Source organism: Stenella coeruleoalba (genome assembly GCF_951394435.1).
Source record: "Stenella coeruleoalba genome assembly, chromosome: 8".
Taxonomy (NCBI): domain Eukaryota; kingdom Metazoa; phylum Chordata; class Mammalia; order Artiodactyla; family Delphinidae; genus Stenella; species Stenella coeruleoalba.
This window is the reverse complement of record NC_137154.1, coordinates 40,464,820-40,487,961: the sequence shown is the minus strand read 5'-3', so window position 1 is coordinate 40,487,961 and position 23,142 is coordinate 40,464,820. Positions and strand designations below refer to the sequence as shown.

Here is a 23,142-nt window from a genome sequence, read left to right as displayed (position 1 = left end):
TTCTGGTGGATGAGGCTGGATCTTGTCTTTCTGGTGGGAAGGTCCACGTCTGGTGGTGTGTTTTGGGGTGTCTGTGGACTTGTTATGATTTTACACAGCCTCTCTGCTAATGGGTGGGGTTGTGTTCCTGTCTTGCTAGTTGTTTGGCATAGGATGTCCAGCACTGTAGCTTGCTGGTCGTTGAGTGAAGCTGGGTGCTGGTGTTGAGATGGAGATCTCTGGGAGAATTTTGCCATTTGATATTATGTGGAGCTGGGAGTCCTCTTGTGGACCAGTGCCCTGAAGTTGGCTCTCCCACCTCAGAGGCACAGCACTGACTCCTGGCTGCAGCACGAAGAGCCTTTCATGCACACGGCTCAGAATAAAAGGGAGAAAAAGTAGAAAGAAAGGAAGAAAGAAAGAAAGAAAGAAAGAAAGAAAGAAAGAAAGAAAGAAAGAAAGAAAGAAAGAAAGAAAGAGAGAGGGAAAGAAAGAAGGAAAGAAAGAAGATAAAATAAAGTAAGATAAAATAAAATATAGTTATTAAAATAAAAAATAATTATTAAGAAAAAAAAATTTTTTAAGGAAAAAAAAAAACCAAAGCGGATGGATAGAACCCTAGGACAAATGGTGGAAGCAAAGCTATACAGAAAAAATCTCACACAGAAGCATACACATACACACTCACAAAAAGAGGAAAAGGGAAAAAAATAATAAATCTTGCTCTCAAGTCCACCTCCTCAATTTGGGATGATTCGTTGTCTATTCATGTATTCCACAGATGCAGGGTACATCAAGTTGATTGTGGAGCTTTAATCCGCTGCTTCTGAGGCTGCTGGGAGAGATTTCCCTTTCTCTTCTGTGTTCTCACGGCTCCCAGGGGCTCAGCTTTGGATTTGGCCCCGCCTCTGCGTGTAGGTCGCTGGAGGGCTTCTGTTCTTCGCCCAGACACGACGGGGTTAAAGGAGCAGCTGCTTCGGGGACTCTGGCTCACTCAGGCTGGGGGTAGGGAGGGGTGCAGATGTGGGGTGAGCCTGTGGCGGCAGAGGCCAACGGGACGTTGCACCAGCCTGAGGCACGCCGTGCATTTTCCTGGGGAAGTTGTCCCTGGATCCTGGGACCCTGGCAGTGGCGGGCTGCACAGGCTCCCCGGAAGGGGGCTGTGGATAGTGACCTGTGCTCGCACACAGGCTTCTTGGTGGCAGCCGCAGCAGCCTTAGCGTCTCATGCCCGTCTCTGGGGTCCGCGCTTTTAGCCGCGGCTCCCGCCTGTCTCTGGAGCTCCTTTAAGCAGCGCTCTTAATCCCCTCTCCTCACGCACCAGGAAACAAAGAGGGAAGAAAAAGTCTCTTGCCTCTTCGGCAGGTCCAGACTTTTCCTCGGACTCCCTCCCGGCTAGTTGTGGTGCACTAACCCCCTGCAGGCTGTGTTCACGCCGCCAACCCCAGTCCTCTCGTGCTCTCTGACCGAAGCCTGAGCCTCAACTCCAGGCCCCGCCCGCCCCGGCGGGTGAGCAGACAAGCCTCTCGGGCTGGTGAGTGCCGATCGTCACCGATCCTCTGTGCGGGAATCTCTCCGCTTTGCCCTCCGCACCCCTGTGGCTGCGCTCTCCTCCGCGGCTCCGAAGGTATCCCCCTCCACCACCCGCAGTCTCCGCCCGCAAAGGGGCTTCTAGTGTGTGGAAACCTTTCCTCCTTCACAGCTCCCTCCCACTGGTGTAGGTCCCATCCCTATCCTTTTGTCTCTGTTTATTCTCTTTTCTTTTGCCCTACCCAGGTACGTGGGGACTTTCTTGCCTTTTAGGAGGTCTGAGGTCTTCTGCCAGCCTTCAGTAGGTGTTCTGTAGGAGTTGTTCCACGTGTAGATGTATTTCTGGTGTATCTGTGGGGAGGAAGGTGATCTCCGCGTCTTACTCTTCCACCATCTTCCCGATCGTCACAACTTTCAAATATGCAGTACAGTACTATTAATGACAGTTGCCATGCTATACATTACAACCATTTGTTTACTTTTAATTTGTATGCATCTTTATATTTAAAGTGGGTTGCTTATAGACAACATATAGTTGGGTTTTGTTCTTGTTCCACTCTGACAATCCATGTTTTTAAACTGGTACTTTTAGACTCGAAGTGATTATTAATATAGCTGGATTAATATCTACCATATTCACTATGGCTAGTATATATTTAACTTTATAAGAAACTGCCAAAATATTTCCTGAAGTGGCTGTACCATTTCGCATTTCCACCAGGCATGTATGAGTGTTCTAGTAACTCCACTAATGTGTACATAGTAGTAAATAATTGTGGTTTTAACTTAAATTTCCCTAATGACTATGACATTGAGCATCTTTTCCTGTGCTTATTTTCTATCGTTTTTCCCTTTTGTTGAAGTGTTTGTCCAAATCTTTTCCTCATTTTGTAGTGGATTGCTTGTTTTATTATTGTTGAATTTTGAGAGCTTTTTATATATTGTGGATGCAAAATTATTATCAGATATGTAATATCTGATAATGTTTTCCCCAATCTGTGGATTGCATTTTCATTTTCTTAGCAAAAGTTTTAAATTTTGCTGAAGTCTAATTTATCATTTTTTAAATGGGTTGTGCTTTGGTGTTGTGTCTTGTCTAAGAACTCTTTGCCCAACCCCAGATCCCAAGGTCACAGTGGCTTTGTCCTATACTTTTTCCTAAAAGATTTTTAGTTTTATGTTTTACATTTAGGTCTAGGATCCATTTTGAGTTAATTTCTGTATAAGGTGAGAGGTATAGGTCGAGACTAATTTCTTTGCCTATAGATGCCCAATTGTTCCAGTTGTTGAAAAGACTATTATTTAACCATTTAATTGCCTTTGCACCTTAGTTGAAAATCAATTGATCATATTTGTGCATGTGATTTCTGGACTCCCAATTCTGTCTCATTGATCAATGTAGTTATTCTTTTGCCAATACCGCACTGTCTTTTTTTTAAATTAATTTTTATTGGAGTATAGTTGATTTACAATATTGTGTTAGCTTCTGCTGTACAGCAAAGTGAATCAGTTATACATATACATATATCCACTCTTTCTTAGATTCTATTCCCAGATAGGTCATTACAGGTATCGAGTAGAGTTCCCTGTGCTATACAGTAGGTTCTTCTTTTTTTTTTTTTTTTTTTGCGGTACGCAGGCCTCTCACTGTTGTGGCCTCTCCCGTTGCGGAGCACAGGCTCCGGATGCGCAGGCTCAGCGGCCATGGCTCACGGGCCCAGCCTCTCTGCGGCATGTGGGATCTTCCCGGACCGGGGTATGAACCCGTGTCCCCTGCATCGGCAGGCGGACTCTCAACCACTGCGCCACCAGGGAAGCCCTACAGTAGGTTCTTATTAGTTATCTATTTTATATATATTCGTGCGTATATGTTAATCCCAATCTCCCAATTTATCCCTCTCCCCCTTTCCCCCTTGAATACCACATTGTCTTGATATACTTAGACACACTGTGGTGTTAAAGTAAGCATGGTAATCAGGTCGTGTGGGTCTTACAAAATTGTTTATTTGTATGTTTATTTAAGTATCTACATGTCCATTGGTCCACTCCCACTCAACTCTTATGTAGTTGTATAGAAATAGTGTTTAATGTGGGATGCAGGTGCTTCTTAGCATGATGTGGGGTGAGGATGTCAAAAATAAAAGCAGAGGGGCGGGCAGCATCTTAAAATACCCAGTCTCCCACCAGTCCCTCCCTCTGGGTGCAAAGCAGCCCCTTCTACACCAGAGGGCGCACCAAGCAGGCACTTAAGCTAGCTCTGCCAGGATCCCCTCTTCCCAGTTTGGTCCCAAGCTGGTCTCCCAGATTCACCTCTCCCTGCTCTCATAGCCTTGGTTTTCTGGCCCCTATATTTGGAATAATGACGCCTCCCACGCAGGTGTGAGGCAACGTCCTACCAAAGGTACTAAGGATTCCAGGGGCAGATGGTAGTCCTTAGGGAGGAGGGAGGCTGGAAGCTTCCTCTTGTCTGAGGGACCTTGCGAAAAGAGCAGCCGTAGTGAGACCCATTTTGTTGCCTTCTTGACTTCCCTCAAAGGACAAAGGCTGGGGCAGAGATGGAGGAGTGGCGGGAGTGGGAGGGGCATTAAGGGAGTGAACAGAGATCTCTGTATTTTGACACAGGACTGCTCCTGTGGGGGTTGAGTGAAGACAAAATAAGGGAGGTTTTTATGGAAGGCTGCGTCTTGGACTCAATGACAAAAGGCTGGTAGGGTTTGTTTTTTAATTAAAAATTAAATAACTTTTTCCTAATTATAAAATTAAAATACTCAATATGGAAAATTTAGCAACTACAGGAAAGACAACAACAACAACAAAAGGTGGGGAGAATAGTATGTTTCTTAGATATCTCATCATCCAGAGAAATCCACCGTTAGTAGGTTGGTATGTGTTATTTTTTTTAATATCTTATGTGCATATTTATAAAATTGTATCCCACCAAACTTCTTTGAAACCTGCCTTTTGCAGGGTCCATCTTTCCATGCCACTCCATGTTCTTCTACTGTATCATTCTTCATGTCCATTTCACATTCCATTGAATAAATGTGCCAGAGTTTATTTAATCAATCCCTTATATGCATGTAAATTATTTCCAGATTTTTATTCTTGTAAAAATGCTGTAACAATCAACTTTGGAGCTAAATTTCATAAAATACTCATATTTATTTCCTTAGGGGGAATGTGCATGAGCACAGTCTAGGATCATGTTAATCTAATTTTAATCTAATGGGATACCATTTTTTATTCTTTCTGGCAGTGGGATTGTAGAGTCAGAGAGTAAATGCATATGTAATTTTGCTAAGTATAAGTAATCTACCATTTTTCATCCCCCCCAGCCATGTGTAAGAGTTCTTGTTTCTCCCAGCCTTACCAGCTGGCTATGTTATCAAATTTCTGGATGACTAGACACAGGGGGACACAGAGCAACATAAACAACAGAAAACAGAAACAGACCCAGAGGCTCACACATAGGAGGAACAAATGGGAAGAGAAATGCCAGCTTAATATGGGGAGACACTTTCTGACAGTGGGAGCTGTCTAATGATAGCAGGGGCTTCTCGGGAAGTGATGGGCTCCCTGTCACTGCAAGTGTTTAAGGAGAGACCAGATGGCCATTCAGCAGAATGTGGTACAGGAGGCTTCAGCAACTTGGCGTCTGGATCAAGGACCTTTAACGCCTGGAGAAAAATCACACAACTATATTGATTGATTGCCTCAATTTAAATCTATGAGTTTTAATTAAGCCTTTATTGCTGCCAGGAAATTGTATGTCCTTAGTCCATTCACTCTCCCATTTACTTCTAGATCATTATTCACACCTTCTCCTCAAAACCTTGACACTTCCTCCACTGTCCTTATTCTCAGCCCCTGACTGTGCTTCTTACTTTCCTGATCAAATGACATCGATCAGAAGAGAGCCTCCCCAGACTCCACCTGAACACCTGTACACCACTGGTCTCTGCTCCCAGGTCCTCGTCTCCCGCTAGACTCCATAGGTGAACTTTCCGTGCTCCAAGCTAGAGCCATTTCTTCCACGTATGCACTGGGCCCCATCCCCTTTTCACTACTCAGGGCATTGCTCCAACTCTTCTCCACTATCCCCACCTTCATCTCCTCCTACTTCCCCTCCCTTCTTCGTACCCCTCCACGTCACTAGTCTCCTTACTTTTGCTCCAAAACACCAGGCACACTCTTGCCTTAGAGCCTTTGCTTTGACTGTTTCCTTTCTTTGGAAAGCTCTTCTCACAGATAACCATCTGCATAACACATAACTACTTTACCTCTATTTACATGGACTGAATTAAAAGACCAGTCTAACTACAGGCTCTTTACAAGAGGTATCTAAAACGTAAGAATACAGAAAGAGCCAAAGTAAAAGAATGAACAATCTTCCATGCAAACAGTAGCCAAAATAATGGTAGTGTAGCTATATTAATTTTGAATAAAACTGACGTTAAGGCAAAAAGCATCACTGAGATAAGGAAGGCCACCTTATAGTAGCAAAATTTAAAAATTTCCAACAGGATGTAATAATTCTAAATGTATATGAACCTAATAACAGCCTCAAAGTAATATAAAGCCTAAATCCACAATTCTGGTGGGACATTTTAACACATCTCTCTTATTAATTATCTCCTAGCATGAGATAGTCTATTTATATCTCTTTAGTAGACTGTGAGCATCCCAAGGTCACAGATTGCCTTGATCATTTATATTCTGAGCGATGTGCACAGGACTGGCCTTTATTCATTTTTTACTGGACTAAACTTCCTTCAGCATTGGTGAGGTTACTATCTTCTGAAGTAGCACATTCTTTCTGTGAGAGCATTCCCAGTGCTCTCACTCTTAGAAGGGTCTTAGTCTTCTGGATTAAAACCTGTCCTCTCCACTCTCCCAGCTTTCCTAATATGGTTTAGGCATGTATGGGTTTTGGAGGATTTCCCTCCAGGAATGGGTGTGTCTGAGACCAGATCTTTTAAACCATAGGTGGGTATTAATTGCAAGGAATTTAAAATAGATCATTTTTTTCTTTCCTACAGTCCTGGCTGGGCATGGTTTCTATTAGAAGAATCCTTTCTGGACAATTACCCATCCATCCTCAGTAATGTATCTGGGAGTTGGCATTAAGGCTTTTCAGTTATTCATATTGTCAGAATTTTTATCTCCTGGTGAAACTTCTGGAAGCTCTCATGGCAGCTGTTGCATGTGCTCAGGGGCAAAGCTAAAGCTTTTTTTTTTTTTTGGTACGGGGGCCTCTCACTGTTGTGGCCTCTCCCGTTGCGGAGCACAGGCTCCGGACGCGCAGGCTCAGCGGCCATGGCTCACGGGCCTAGCCGCTCCGCGGCACGTGGGATCTTCCCGGACTGGGGCACGAACCCGTGTCCCCTGCATCGGCAGGCGGACTCTCAACCACTGCACCACCAGGGAAGCCCCAAAGCTAAAGCTCTTGCCTTTGTCTTTGGCAGGCCCTTAGGCCAGGACTGTAAATCTGAGCCCATCGAGACCATTATAACAATTCACTGACTTTCTTGAGAGTTGTAGCACTTTTATAGAGATTTAAATGCGTGGGAGGCTGTGGGGATTGAAAGAGTTTGTAGGTCTTGGCTTTTCTCTGGGTTCCAGTTACTATCCATTTGTACTGTACACCCTCCCCCATAGCTTCTCCATCCTTCTCTGCTCTGCTCTGTGTCCAGAGGAGCTGGTCCTCAGATCACATCCCCTGGGTTATCTGGTTGGGTTTTTGCCAGTGGAGGTACTGGCTGGAGGTCAAATGGAGGAGCAGAGAGAGGTTAGAGAAGTTCTTTCCCACTTCGGTGCCATGGTTCTGAGACGACCTCTTCCATGGTTCCACCAGAGAACCCGTAAGCCATTTCCCCCCTTGCCCCTAGACTTAGAGGTGGTAGCATCTTCCCACAGTTGTCAGTACCTGGGCGCCTCAAACCAGTTGTTATTCTCTTACCCTTGACCATAAATAGCCTTTCAGGTCTCCAAGTCCCACCTAAGTGGACTTCTTTTCCTGCTGGGACCTGACTGGGAAACAAAAATATACAGAATATGCCTTCTGCCTGGAAGATGGTTCCTTTCTTTACTTTATGGGCTCGGAGTCCTTGTCAGATACACCTGAGAGGACTCTTGCACTAGGTCTCAGGTGACTCTCTGTGACTCAGAAAAGGAAAGACACTTCCTTAGGGTCACAGAGGTAAGAGAGAAGCCTCTGATTCTTATCCCCCGTGCTGTGCTCTTCCCACTAACGGCTGGGCTTCTCTCAGTGCTGCCTTCACCAAGGAGACATGGGGAGGGGGGATACATTAGGACTTTTAGAATTGTAAGCAAAAGCAAAAAAAAAAACTCAAGCCAGTTTAAGAGAAATAAGAAAAATGTTGTTAGAGTGTAGGGGTGTCTTGTGAAACCTCCAGGACAGGGAAGCTGTTGGGCCTCACGAACCAGGGGTGCAAACACCCTTCATAGGGAAGATTCTTAGAAACCCAAGTCCTTTTCCTTTCAGTGGCTGGGTTTTCTGTCTGGCTGCCTTTATCTTCTTGGCATCTGGTTCCTGGATGGTCTTGGCCACTTCTGTGCTCTGCCACAAGTGACAGCTACTTCCACCACCGTGCTCAGACCATTCCACAGAAGTTTGCTGAATATCTACTATGTGCCAGGCACTGCACTGGAAGGTAGGTCCTCCGTTCTTGTGGAGTGGGGCACTGGGGAGACAGATAATAGTCAAACAAATAAATAAACAAGGAAATTTCAGAGAGTGATAAGTGGTATTAACAGGCGAATGACAGGGGAGGGGCTCTTTTACTTTGGGTGGTCAGGGAAGAGCTCTCTTAGAAAGATGATGTGACCTGAGACCCTGGTGGAGAGAAGAATCAGGTAGAATTTTGTAAGCCAAAGAAAGGGTCTAGAACTTTTGTTCTAAGTGCAATAATAAGAAGCTGTTGGGCTTCCCTGGTGGCACAGTTGTTAAGAATCCTCCTGCCAGGTACATATATGCACTACCAAATGTAAAACCGATAGCTAGTGGGAAGCAGCTGCATAGCACAGGGAGATCAGCTCGCTGCTTCGTGACCACCTACAGGGGTGGGATAGGGAGGGTGGGAGGGAGGGAGGGAGACGCAAGAGGGAAGAGATATGGGGATATATGTATATGTATAGATGATTCACTTTGTTATAAAGCAGAAACTAACACCATTGTAAAGCAATTATACTCCAATAAAGATGTTAAAAAAAAAAAAAGAATCCGCCTGCCAATGCAGGGGACACGGGTTGGAGCCCTGGTCTGGGTAGATCCCACACGCCGTGGAGCAACTAAGCCCGTGTGCCACAACTACTGAGCCTGCGCTCTAGAGCCCGTGCACCACAGCTACTGAAGCCTGCGCGCCTAGAGCCCGTGCTCCACAACAAGACAAGCCACCGCAGTGAGAAGCCTGCGCACAGCAACGAAGAGTAGCCCCTGCTCACTGCAACTAGAGAAAGCCCGTGCGCAGCAATGAAGACCCAGTGCAGCCAAAAATAAACTAAAGAAAAAAAAAAAGCAGTTGAAGAATTTTAGGTTGGAGGAGGATGTGATCTCACTCACATTGCTAAAGGATGAGTCTGGCAACTTTGTGGTTAAGGGGTTTTAGATGGTCAGGGTTTCAACATGGAGGCAGAGCAGACAGGACAGACTGACTGGTTGGATGTTGGGGGCAGGGGGCTGGTGAGGTAAGAGGAATAAAAATTGCCTCAGGTCTTTTTTTTGATCAGCTGGGAAGAGGTGGTACCGTTTAATGACATGCCTTGATTTCAACCCACAGCCAGCTCCAGAGCCTCCCGTTCTCCAGGTGGGGAAAGGTCTTTCTTTACCAGGCTCACAGCTTCTGCAATGACTCCCAGTGCCCGCCCCGGCCACCTCTGTCCACAGGCCCCATTGCGTTCAGGAATCTGGGTCAGGTTCTTCCGGGGCTGGGAGGCAAGTCCTTCAGGGCAGCACCCTGCGGAGTGAGGTGATGTCCCAGCTGTTTCCCCTCTCACGATAGATGGTAAGCTCCCTGCAATCCCTGCCTTGGAACACTTCCTAGACGCGGGGTCAGCCCGTGTCCCCAGACTCCGATCTGGAGTCGCTAAGTCTGGCTTGTGTGATTGCTCTCACAGACTCCTGGTAAGATGTGTGTTTTTCAACTCTAGTCTGGCTACGATTGTCATTCCTAATCTGCTCCTTCTACTTCCCAGGGGAGCCGGGCTGTTCCTTCTTTGACTCCTCAAGCCCCTACCCCCATTTTTGCCCCTTTATTTGCCACAAGTCACCTGGCCTCCCACTGCAGAAAAGGCCCCTGCCCTGCCCCTCCCCCAGCCTATCTGAGCAAGCACCTGGCCTTCCTCTCAGCAGCAGGTGCACCTCTGCACTTGTGTTCTTGCACTGCACGCTGGGAAACTCGTGGACCTACGCTCAGACAGACCTGGGTCTGAATCTTTGATCTTCCACTCACTGGCTGTGTGATCTCAGGAGAGCTACTTAACCTCTCTTGCCCTCGTTCCTCACCTCTAAAGAGGGGATAGTAATAACTACATCACTGGATCGTGGTGAGACACAAACAAGGTAAGTCATAGAAAGTACTTAGTACAGCAGGTCTGTATATGGGAAGAAGTCAGTGACTGACTTCTTATGTAATAATAGTAGTTTTTTTTTTTTAATTTATTTATGGCTGCGTTGGGTTTTCGTTGCTGCGCGCGGGCTTTCTCTAGTTGCTGCGAGCGGGGGCTACTCTTGGTTGTGGTGCGTGGGCTTCTCATTATGGTGGCTTCCCTTGTTGTGGAGCACGGGCTCTAGGTGCGCAGGCTTCAGCAGTTGTGGTGCACGGGCTTAGTTGCTCCGCAGCATGTGGGATCTTCCTGGACCAGGGCTCGAACCCACGTCCTCTACACTGGCAGGCGGATTCTTAACGACTGCGCCACCAGGGAAGCCCATAGTAGATTTTTATTATTATTATTTTGCTCCTTTTCCCAAGACCTCACTTCTTCAGTTACCCTCGAAGCTCATCTTTCTCCCTGAACCCGGGGAGCACAAGAAGCAGAGGAAACAGTAGATTCATGCTGGAGAAGCCAAAGTGGTTTCTAGAGACAGGCCCTTAGCAGGCTTCCTTCCAGAAGGACACCTGAAGCTGTCCTCAGGCTGTCCAGAACAATCCCCTGAGATCCAAAGGGCCAAGGAATGTCCACTAAGTCACTCCCTTAATTAGGCACCAAAACAATGACAGAAGTAGCATTTTTCTGCCGTGTCTCTGCTGAGACTGTCCTGCTGTTTTTGGAAAGGGGCTACCCCTTAAACTTTGGAAAGAGGGCCTCTGTCTTAGCTTGGGATGCAGGGCCACAGCTCGGATGCCTGAGATTGCCCAGGAGTGTGGGGACAAGGATGCTAGCCAGGGAGGAGTGTGGCTGGCCACACAGTTGGCACCCTGATCGCTTTTCCTCCCGGCTCAACAGCGTTTGAATTCATTGTTAGGGAGGCAGAAGCTACAGCCCCTCCTGCTAGGATGGTGGTCCTCAGAGTGTAACGGGTATACTGATCACCTGGAAGGCTTGTTAAAACACAGCTTGCTGGACCCTAGCCCCAGAGCTTCTGATTCAGTAGTTGTTGGAGGAGGTCTGAGACTTTGCCTTTCCTATACGATGCCAGGAATTGCTGACGCTGCCGGTCTAGGACCACTCTTGGAAAACCACCACCCTGGAGAACTGCATATTTGCACACTCTCCTTTTGCATCCTGTCTGAGGGTGGGAAATATGGGAAAGAAAAAGGGGCAGGAATCTCGGGCTCTTATTTTCACTAACTTACTCTGTGGCTATGTTTCTCAAGATGATTTTGCTTGTAAGTAATGGGAAATAGCTTGTTACTTTAAGGAAGGGAATTTGCTGGGAGGAAAGTCAACTCTTCTCTGAATTTAATGAAGAGTTGAACAGTGAAGGCTTGGGATGGGCAGGGTAGTCCTAGGGCCAGAAGCAGCTGGAGTTCATGTGCTGAGGGCACTGCTGGCCAGGGCACTCCAGTCAGGTGATCTGGCCACTAATAACCTCTAGTCCAACTTATTAAAATTCTAAATGCTGATGAAAGTCAATCTGATTGGCTTACAAGGGGTGAGACCTTCCTGCCGTGCCTCTCTTAGCCAATGAGCCACAGCTGGTGTGTGGTGGAGAGGCTGCAGGAGAGGGTCAAGAAAAATACAGGGCTGCCTGCCAGCCCCCGCTGTCCTGAACTGAGCAGCCGTGATCCCACAAGGGGCCTACGACGGTGACCTCGACCAAGATTCCTTCCCTCCCTGGGCCTTAGTTTCCCTGTCAAATGAAGGGTTTGAGTTAGAACCTAATTACTAGATCAATTTTTTCTTAAAAAGCCCTGCATCATAATTGCTTGAGATACTTGAAAATAGAGGTGCACATGCCCCACAGCGGGCTGGGAAGTTGTCCACAACAGGCTTTCCAAAGCCAACCAAAGTGAAGCAAAACAAAATGCCCTGATTTGTAGTATTTGCCCAATTTCTGTGGTGTAAATAAATACCTCCATTATGGCCAATTTCAAGTTACCAGCATGAAGTCACTGAACATGGATTGGGAAGAGAGAGGTACCCAGGCTTCAGCTCACCACCAACCCACTGAATCAGAACCTCTGAGGGAGGCCTGGGAACCTGCATTTCACTCCCCTCCCCAACCCAGTGATTCTGGTGGGTAATAAAATTTCAGAACCCCTGCTCCCAGAGATCGCTGAGGGCCTTTCTGGTCCTTACATCCTTCATCCTAGTTACATTACAGGTTTTCACACTGGTTCTGGGAGTTGAGGGAAATTTCCCCTTTTGAGAGCATTGTAGAGGAAGGCCTGGAGAGAGATAGATGGCCCGAATGAGTCAATGGGGTGTCCACACCAGCCTATGGCCAGATTCCCCTCTCCCAGTCCTTCTTGAGTGGCCTATCCCACCATCACCCCTGGAGGCAAGACAGCATCTCCATGGGCATGTCTCAAGGCTGCAGGAGGGGACTGCAGGACTTAAGGTCACAGCCATGGGTACTGGATCCTTGCCCATCGCTCATATCTCTGGGTGGGCTGGCATTTCAGCTGCGATCGTCAGGACCTTCTGATCTGATATCTCAGTCCTCGGAAATGAGAGCCTGTCTGGTCATCAGCTATTTTTGTGCAGGTTCCTCATCTTGATAACCTTCTCTGAGTAGGTGGAGGACAGAGTGGAGGATGCTGTGTCTTACTTGAGATGGACTGAGGCAGAGAGAGCCATCACAAAGTCCAAGGGAGACTGACCAACAGAGGGCAGGGCCAGCGCAGAAGCTGGGGAGATGACAGCTGGGGAAAGGAAAGTACAGACTACTGACAGGAATGGAAATTCTTTCTTTAGGGGCCTTTCAGAAGAAACCATTTGCCCTCTAAAGTTAGGCTGCACCTTAGTTTTGAGCTGGAACGACCTCTGACTTTCTCTTATTCTATAAAGCAGTGGTTCTCAGAGCGTGACGCCCCCAGACCAGTACCATCCACATCAGCTGGGAACCTTTTAGAAATGCAGATTCTTGGGCTCTGAACGCCTCCTCCTCTTAGAGCCATTGCCTGGCTGCATGATTCCAGGTTAAATTGTGCACGTCTCTCTGGAAAAACCCCTTTCCAAAGTAGATGTCCCACAAGGTTGCCATGCTGAGCTGTTCTGAGACCACAGAATGGATGGGCTTGTGAGCAGGAGCAGTTGAGGAGTTCTGGGAGGGGAATGGGGTAGGAAATGACGAGAGACAATGGGGATCACACTGGCCATGGCAGGCCTTCTTGAGCAGTCTACTGGGGCTGCTGGGAATGAGCACCAGTGCCAGCACAGCCCCTGCTTGGAGATGTCTAACTTAGCATGGAAATTTCCAGCAGTGGACAAGTTCCTGGACTGCTAAATTCTTCTGTTCTCTTCTTTTGCAGTCCTGTTCTCCCAACTCCCAGGGCTCTGGACTTTGCGACTTGTCCTGTATCATAGCCCTGTGCCCACCCTCCTCCCAGCAAAGTCTTGCCACTTCTCTGCAAGATTGGAGCTGGCACCAGCTCCCTTGGGCAGCCCATGCTCTGTTCTGCCCGAGGCCTGGGCTCTGGTACATGTCTTGTCCTGTGGGTCCTGTGCAGCCTCATCTGGGCTGGGGGCCAGGAGCCCTCCTTGGCCAGCTCCTGACAGTGCCAGAGTCTTTGAGGTGCTACCTGCATGAGGTTCGTTCATGATCCCTTTAGAAGAGAGCACCTGAGACTTCTTCCGGTGACCATGTGCGGTGTGCTGGGCAAACTAGATTTGGAGCTGAGGCTGTGGGTTGACTGTAGTTCAGGCTGGCTGACTGAACTGTAAACCTGAAATCTGCCCTACATTTAGGTCTAACTTGTCCTTCCTGAAGTGACTCCTGAAGTTGGTGGAGCTGGGATGGGCCTTTTGGGAGGGAAGAAGAACACGGCGTCAGGCTAGAGGGGACCCTTGCCTGTTGCAGCTCTGAACCATTTCTGTGGCTTCTCCTTTGGTAGAAGGACCTATTTGTGGTTGTGCCCCTGAGAGTCTGCATGTATCTGTTTACCTGTATGTCTCCCTTTTCACTCATGAGGGCTCCCACACGTATCTATATAGAGTCTCCCTTCATCTCACAAGCTGTGAGGCCACAGGCATATGATTTAAACCATCTGGCCTCCATTCTCCTTGTCTGTATAATGGGAATAAAAATAACTTCTACAAAATGTTACCATGGTGGCAAAATGAAACAATGCACATAAGGCCCTGAGCATGGTTCCTGGTGCTCACGTGTTAGGCTATTATTACTAATGCAAGTTATTACTCCCTGTGCCTCAGTTTCCCCATGTGTAAATTAGGGATAATAGCTAACGTCCAGGAACCCAGTGTAATCGTGAGATTAGGGAAGTTGATAACTACAAAAAACTTAGCACCATGCAGTAAATGCTAGTGATTATAATACTTATTATCCTTCTGGGTATGTGTCTAGGTGAGACTCTCTGAGTTTGTGAATGACTCTGGGCATGTCTGTCTGCTGAGTGTGTATGTATGTACGTGTTTATATGGCCAAGCAGGCCTCCTGTCTCTGGGTGGAGTTTGCTGTTGGCCCAAGCCTGGACTCCCTGAGGCAGCCAGGGCCGGCGCCGGGGATGGAATTTCCATTAAGAATTAAGCAGGACGGCACTGGGAAGCCAGGCGGGCGGAGGGGAGGAGGCTGAGGGGGATGGTGCTCCAATTCGGAGCTCCCCCCGCAGCCTCAGTTCTGAGCTGCCTTGGAGAAGGCCTCTGCCACCTTTGCCTGGAGTCTCAGGCCTGCGGGGGCCATGGCACAGAAGGATGGGCAAGGAGAGAGGAGTTGCCTGCCAGGGCCCCTGTAAGGAGACTTGGAGTTGCTGCAGCCAAGACTGGAGCCATGAGAAGGCCCCCTGGGAATGGAGAGACGGCCAGCGAGGGTATAAGAGGCTGGGGCCTATGGGGCCGACATGAGCCCAGGAGGCTGGGCTGTGCTGTATGTATCTGGGAACGTGGATGTGTGTGTGTGCGTGTGTGTGTGTGTGTGTGTGTTTGGGAATGCAGGTGGGGGACATACATACCAAGTGTCCTAAAGGGAACATCTAAAAATCCAGGTCTGTTCCTCTCTTTACCTGAAACTCGGACCCAGAGTTTGTACCTGGGAATGAAATATTTCTGAAGTTTTTTGCTAGTATTTATCCTGTTCATGATCTAAGCCTCATTCCATTTCTAGCATACTAAAAACTATCTTAGCTATTCAGGTACTTTTGCATTCCTGAGCTCATCTCATACTTTCAACAACATATGAGCTAGGCAGAGATTATCATGATCCCCATTGTAAATATGGGAAAACTGAGCCTCAGAGAGTTTAAGTGACTTGTCCAAGGGCGCATAACTAGAATGTATAGAGGCAGTGTGCAAGGTTAGGTTTCTTTGAGGATAAAGTCCAGGCTCTTTTTTTTTTTGCGGTACGCGGGCCTCTCACTGTTGTGGCCTCTCGCGTTGCGGAGCACAGGCTCCGGTTGCGCAGGCTCAGCAGCCATGGCTCACGGGCCCAGGCGCTCCACGGCATGTGGGATCTTCCCGGACCGGGGTACGAACCCGTGTCCCCTGCATCGGCAGACGGACTCTCAACCACTGCACCACCAGGGAAGCCCCCCCCTCTTTTTTTTTTTACACTACCTGATCTACCAGAAATGGACTCAAAGATTCAGGAAACTGCCCATTTGAGGAAGGCTGTGGCTTCAGTGTTAACGCATAGCCAGGTGAATGGCTGGGCCTTCAAGCTCTGTCCCCGGGCCCTGAGACAGCCTTTGCTGAGATAGGAACTGAAGCCCCTCTCAAGGATCTGGGGAGTAGAATCAGGGTGTCTCCAATGGACGGAGGCTGCAGTCAAAGCTGGCTTGTCTGAGGAGGATGACTTGGGCATCTACAGAGTCTGGGGTCCCCAGAGAGCTGAGGCAGTTGAGTTAAGGTCAGGAGCTGCAATGTGTCCAGGGCCAGGGAGCAATCATCATTTTTAGCCAGGGCCTGAAAAAGGGAACACGGGTATTAGCGTCAAGGAAGAGAGGCTGAGATGGGACCTTGGAGTGATCATTGTGTCTTGGAGACAGAACCGGTTTTCCTGTCCCTGAACACAAAGCGTGAGCATATTGACATACAGTAGTTGCACATGAGGGATTTAGGTTAGATGCCAAGGAGAACTTCCTGCCAATGAGCAGGTTCAAATTTGGAAACAGTGCCCAAGGGAGGCTAGGGTCTGCTCTTCCTTGGTGGCCCCAGAGTAGGTAGAGGAACTCCAGGCCCCTGGTGGGGAATGATTCACGGCAGGGTGGAGGGGGTTGGATGGAATGCGACGTTCCTGAGCTTTGGGGTGGGAATCAGCCTTCTTCTCTAGACTTAGCCATCTGACACTAAGTGCAGAGCGGAAGTTTGATGTGCCCCAAGTTAAAACGAGTGTCTGCAACCATCTTCTGTCCTTTCTGGCAGGTCAGCGATCTTATGTGAGCGACTTAGGTTCCAAAGGGAAGCACCTGAGGGTCAATAAACCAAGTGGCGTTCCAGGCGTTTGGGGGCTGCTCAAAGTTCAGCGCTCCCTCCGCAGAGCGTGTGAACCGCACCCAAACCCCTCCTTGTTTTGTTTCAGTTCCAACGCACTCCCTTTACTCTCCAGATGTTGTCATGTGGGGCACATGTGGGCACCAGGGTCGGGACGGCTCCGAGGGTCCGGGGTGCTTACCCGCCGTGACTCCCGCCCGGCCCCGTGCGAGCCAGGTCTCTAATTAGACCTGACCGCGTCCCCATTCCAGGGCTCCCCACAGCCGAGAGCACAAAGTTTGCACTGCCAGGGGCACCAAAAGAGCCTCGCAGCCCGGCTGAGACTGCAGGCAGCGGTGGCTGACGCGGGGCAGAGGTTTGGCAGCGAGCGGACTGTTGCCGGAGGTCCTGCGGCGGCGGGCGGGAGCGGCGGGCGGGGGCAGAGCGGGGTGGGGCGCGGGCAGCCGGCGGCCCTCGGGCTGGGCCACCGAGCAGGTCACTTGCTCGCAGCCTCTGCAGCCCCAGCTGTGCCTGCCGCCGCTGGCCTGGCCGCTGCATGCAGCCGCGCACAGGCGCTCTCACTCGCTCGGAGTAAGTAGGCGGCGCTCCCCAGGCTGGATTCGGTGCCCAGCCCGGTCCGGGACAGAGCATGCTTGTGACTATTTAGATAGTAGGTGTAAGTGTATCAGTGTGAGTGCTTGTGAGTGGGAGCGAGCGCCAGTGGGAGGACGTGTGTCTGGGCTGGTATGTGAGCAGAGGGAACTTTCTAGCATATGTCCCAGGGTGTGAGTGTGTCATTATGTGTGGGAACTTCTGTGTAGGTGGGCCTGGAGTGCGCCCATAGGTGGCACGTGTGTCTGCGTGGCCCTTGCTGCCCCGTGTCTGTACGCTGGGTGTGCATTGGTGAGTGTGGTAGGCAGGCTCCTTGGGGCTGAGCGGGTCGTGTGTCGATGGCTGCATGTGTGTGAGTGAGCAGATGAAGACAGAAGCTGGGGATAAGGAGTGTTATCTGAACTCAGACTTCCTAGGGTGACCCGACTGGTCCCCAGCTGGGATGTCTTCTCTGTGGGTCACTCGGCTTTGGTTTCTCAGGACTCTGATCGGGGCAGGAGTTCAGCGCCAACACTGGACTGAATGGGGGGTCTGAGCCAGCCTGGCTGACTGGCCAGGGTTGCGGAGACAGCCCCGCTGTCACTGCAGGAGGAGGTGGGAGGACCACTCAGCCATGCCCACCCACAAACACAGGGCACCCACACCCACACACTCACAGCTGCTCATGTGTGCACACCTTCCCGCCACCCACACCAGTCTTGCACATGTTGTATCTCAGGAGGGCCGTGTAAACACTCACCTGCTTTCAGTATGTACATCTGAGGACATTGACACATATCCAACAGGTACCTCCGTGTGCAAAACGCATATGCACAAACATGCACCCTTGGCTTGACCCACTCTCAGCCTTTTAGGCCCCCTTTTCAGTCCCCTTTAGCCTACACGTGGCACCTTGGACAAGTCTAAGAAACTGGCTTTAGTAGGAAGTACCGTAAGCCGGGGGCTTTGGCTGGGGGGTCAGTGCAGGTGTTGATACAATGCCTTCAGAGTGTCCCATTTGATCTAGAACTGAGGCTGCTCTTGGAGTAGTCTTGCCTTTTTAGAAGTGAAAAGGACCGTCTGGCAAGGCAAGCAGGGCCAGTCTGGGATCTGAGGCAGAGCTCAGCACCTGTAATTTGCTCCACGCTCTAGTTTATTCTCTGGATTCCCCCTGCAGCAGAAAAGCAGTGAGCCTTCCGTGGGCTGGGCCCAGACAGTCATCTGACAGGCAGGAGAAGTGAGTTGAGCTGGGCTGATTTCTTCTCTTCTTTGGTTTTAGTCAACCCTGTTTTGAGTCTCCCATCTGCAGGTGAGGCTGAAAGGGAGAGCCTTTGCTTTGCTCCTTTCCAGTGGTTATCTCTTTTTTTGACAGAAACTTGTTCTCCCTGACCTCCTCCCCTTGGGGACTGGGGACACACGAAACTGTGCCCGGAAGAGTAGGTGCCCCAAATATTAGCTGGCTGCTGCTGTTACGGCTTCTAGACCTCTCCCATCCTGACCATTCTCCTGTGGACAGGTCTCAATGAGGTGCCCCTCACTAAATGTGCTTCCTCAGTTGGGAAGTTAGAAAGATGACACTGACTTTCTCTTTCTAAATGTTTATGGTTTGGTCTAAGGAGTGTCTGAGTTCTCACCCCACCAACTCCTCCAGTATGCAGGGGAGCAGATGGGCTTCATGCATTTCCTGAGGGGGTGCTGGAACCTACCTTTCCCTGGCCTGGTCCTCCACCTGACCTTTGGGGAGGATGGTTAAATAAGGGCAGGCTGTGGTCAGCTGGGCAGCCTTTTACAGAGTGAAGGTGGTGGGGAAGGAAGTCTCTGTGCCTCCCCTAGCCTTCTTATCTGTGGAGGCCCCCAGCCATCTTAAGACTCAGGAAAAGACTCTGGAAAATGAGGTACCCACTGTGGATCCCAGGCTGGTTCCCCAGTTTTAGTTCATCAAATACATATACCTACCAATCGGAATTTCAGAGCAACAATTAGGACTCATAGAGCATCAAGGCAACCCTATTAAGGTCACATAGTTCCAATTTAAAGAAGAGAAATCAGACAACCCCCAAAATGGTAATAATAACAACCACTATTTATTGAATCTATAATACATGCTTTATTTCATTTACTTTTCACAGCAACCTTATTAGGTTAATCGTCCCATTTTTTTTTTTCCTCTGACAAGGAAATTGAAGCTTAGAGTGCTCAAGGGATTTCTACAGGTCTGTGTGACCGCTGAGCTCATGACATCACCTGTGTGTTTACCTTCTTACTCTGGTTGCCAGGAAGCTCTTAGTTCATCATATTGCTTCATCCTAGTAAAAGTGTTCATTGGAAACATGGCTTTGAATTTTAATTTCTGCTTTAATAACTTTATATTATACCCATCTTTAGCTGTAAACTCCTACATCCTTCGTAGAGAGAGATCAGAATAAATAAATGAACAATCAGCAATTAAGCATTCTATTGGTCTCTGAGGATGAGAACCACGTTGCATGGAATTTTGGGGGGACATCTCCAATTTCAAATATTTCAACTGGTTTTCAAACCATATGTCTCAATTTTGGCTTCTGTATTTTGGGGCTCTGATTTGTGACCATGTCTTGGGGCTTTTCTTCCCAGCAGCTCTGGGAGAAAATGCCCATCTCTGTGCTGGCTCAGACAATGGGGATTGTTGTGAATGAATTGGGCCATTGATAAATGTCCCCTCCTCTGACTGCTTCAACTGCCAGCTTCTCCCTGTCTCAAAAGCATGAGTGTCTGGGTGCCTGAAGGAGTTTGACCCCTGCCCTATGCCTGGCCCTGGCCCTATGGCCACCCCTTCCTCATGTGACCCCGCCTAGGCTCAGGGCTCTGCTGAGAGGTCTGTGTCTCTTGGACCTAAGCTCTGCCTCCCTCAGAGCAGACCACGTGGACCACATGGTCTGTGATCAGGGATGGCCCTTTGGAGCCGGAGCTCAGGATGAAGAGCATGGGCACACGCGAAGGGCCCTTCTGCCCCCTCCCCTGGATCTGTGAGGCCATAGGCTAGTGCTCAGTTTTTCCTTGTCCCCATGAGGGGCTCTCAAGTCTGCCATGTGGTCAGAAAGTCATTTGTCACCTCTTATCTGCAAGAGATGTGTGTCACCAGGGTCATCTGAATGCAGGACAGGGCTCTAGCCACACTGCAAAGTTGGCGAGACCCCTAACTAATTTACTCTAAGACTGATTCTTTTAACCTGCCCAAGGCTATTAGTATTTGGAAAGGGGAGGAGTGGGGGGCAACGCTTAGCACTAAAGATTACTTACAAGGACTCTCGTGGTGGGCTTTCAGGCACTGTGTTGAGATCTTGCTTCTCATGATGCATTAAGTCACCCAATGCTGGCAGCTGTTTCCCATGTTCAAGATTAATCCTCCCAGAAGCACTTGGTTACAAAGGGGAGGAGGAATCGTTGGCCTGAGGCCTCAGGAGATGCCTGGCACTGGGCGGTGTGCTGGTGGGTCGGTGCGGGTGACGGGTTTGTACCTTCCCAGGCAAATGCCACCTCAAAAAAAAAGGTAAGACTAAGACTTGATTGATTGCATCTCTGCTGAGGATTCTGGGTGTTCCCTGGACTTTAAGCTCAACCAGGTGAAAACAGGTTTCAAATCCAGCAAGAGAGCACTGGGTGAGGCAGTCAGAACTTCTGTGGGGGAAGGCGTACTCACGCTTACTCACATTTTTTAGTGTCTGCTAAAGGCCAACCCCCTTGTTAGGCTCTTTGCATCTTTTGTTTCAGGAAACCTCTGGAACAATGCTGGGAGACAGGCGCTGCTATTTTAAAGATAGGGAAACTGAAGCACAGCAAGGTTAAATGATTAGCCCAAGGTCAGAGCCAGCAACAATTTCACCCCAGGTCTGTCTGACGCTGGAGTCTGTGGTGAAGACTGTGGTCTGTGGTCCACTGACCACTCCCCAGTTCAAAGGCCCTGAAAGCAGGGAAGTCCAGGCCTTTGGGCCAGCTGGGGAAGAGCTGAGGGCTTTGCCTTCTCTGGCTCTAGGACCTGAATATCATCAGCGTCACTGGCCTTTCCAGCCTCAGATGGAGACGGCTGCCCTGTGGGAAGCAGGGGTGGGGTGGGGAAGGCCTCCCAGGCCGGGCAGGGATACCCCTGCCAACCTCGCCCCCTCCCTGCCAACCACTTCCTTGGGGTGCGCTTCTGTGACTTCACTTCTTCCCTGGAGCAATCTCTGGGGACCGAGCCTACACCCAGACACTGTGATCCAGCCAGCCCAGTCCCCCGTCTTCCTGCTACATGGTGCCCTCAGTGCCAAGCTCTGGGGGAGTCCTGGATCCTCTGAGGATGTCTCTGGGCAGACCAGACCCTGTTCGGCGTGAGGCAGTGTCTAAGCGTCAGCAATTTGGCTGGGTAATTGTGTATAGTGTTCACTTTCTGCTGGAGAAATGGAGGTTTTGTCTTACAAACCAAATATCCTGGGTTTGGAAGCCATGTGAAATGCAGCCTGTCGTCTGGGCGTGTGGGCTGCCTTGTGGGTCTGTGTGTGGTGCTGGTTTAAAAGACATGGTCGAGGGACAGAACGATTGACTCAGGCCATATTGTTGCCTCTGATAGAGGGTCAGAGGTGGGCTGCATATACTGTCCACGTGCAGAGAAAAGAGCACGGGCTTTGCCATCAGACAGATCTGGCTCGGAGCCTGTTTCCACGTCTGTAAAAAGGCATTCCTTATGACGCAGTGGTGATGCTAGAACTGGAAAGTTTATTGAAGTGTAGTGTCCAGCACAGAACAGGTCAACTGTAAATGACGTATTCTTCCTTCTTGTCCCACCTACCTTCTGGGAAAGAACACTGGGCTGATGGCAAGAGATCTGGATTCCAGCCCTAGCTCAGCCTCTGGGTACATTGTTTTCTCTTACCCTCTCTGGGCCTCACTTTCCTCATGCATAAAATTAGAAGAACTAATTTCCCTTATTCTTCTGTATTTTTTGAGGATCGTGAAAGAGACTGAAGTCAGGGAGCTCTCTTGGAGGATGCAGAAAGTTTAGTCACTATTATTCATGTATCCATGCTGCAGTATTAACTGAGATCCTGTCATGTGCTAGGGCCCGTGCAGAGCACTGGGCATACAGGTGTCGGGAATATCCCAGTCCTCAAGGCAAGACAGGATTGTGAGCAAACAGTGACAAGCCTGTCTGTGGGACATGATCATGGCAGGTATTAGTGTATCAGAAGAGGAAGTGTCACCCCCAACTGGGGCAATCAGGGAGGCCTTACCAGAGGTGAAAATTCCTGGTCTGGATCTGGAAAGATAACAGGAAGATTCCGGGAGGATAAGAGGAGGACTTTCTAGGCCGAGAAGCCAGCACATGCTAAGGCACAGAAATGTTGCCTCGTGTGGTAAGCCTGGGGGACTTGAGGCAGCGAGGGTTTGGTCAGTAGTGATGAGAGAGAGATGGGAGACTTTACAAAGGGCTGTCGACGGGCGTCAGGCCTTGATGGCTGTGCTGAGGTGTTTTGATTTTTATCATGACAGTTGTGGGCAGCCCCTGAGGTATTTTAAGCAGCGGAGGGTCATGGTTGGATATGGGCTCACTTATTCATTCAGCAAACATAAAAACAAACAATTTTATGTCACCTTTAATTTTGATATCATATCAAATTAATGAAAATTTGCAAGACTGATAAAAGAAATCCTTCTTTATCTGTATCCCTTAATTGATTACAAGACACTGCATTTACTTCATTTTTATTCATTCTTTCTCTCTCCAACAATATAAAAAATACATTATTTTTTATTTATGTATACTTCAATTATCTGTATAATTTATACTTTATTATAATTATATATTTATGGTTTTATCATGTATATGTATATATGAATACATACATGTATATGAATACATATAAAATATTCATATTTCTGATCAATTTAAGAGTAAATCGGAGACATGGTGCCTCTGCCCGTAAATACTTAAGTGTGTATTTCCTTAAAAAAAAGATATACTCTTACTACAGTACAATTC

The 23,142-nt window shown here is 48.8% G+C and overlaps 1 protein-coding gene across 1 annotated transcript in view; it reads left to right on the top strand.

Annotated features, from left to right (window-relative positions):
* Positions 1-14,919: 14,919 nt before the first annotated feature.
* INSC (INSC spindle orientation adaptor protein) overlaps positions 14,920-23,142 on the top strand; it is a gene marked incomplete at its 5' end in the record, with an annotated part of 126,145 nt that continues 117,922 nt past the window's right edge. Inside the window, one exon of the mRNA XM_079929648.1 lies at positions 14,920-15,015. Coding sequence (XP_079785774.1) covers positions 14,920-15,015 — 96 coding nt within the window. The remainder of the gene's footprint in view (positions 15,016-23,142) is intronic.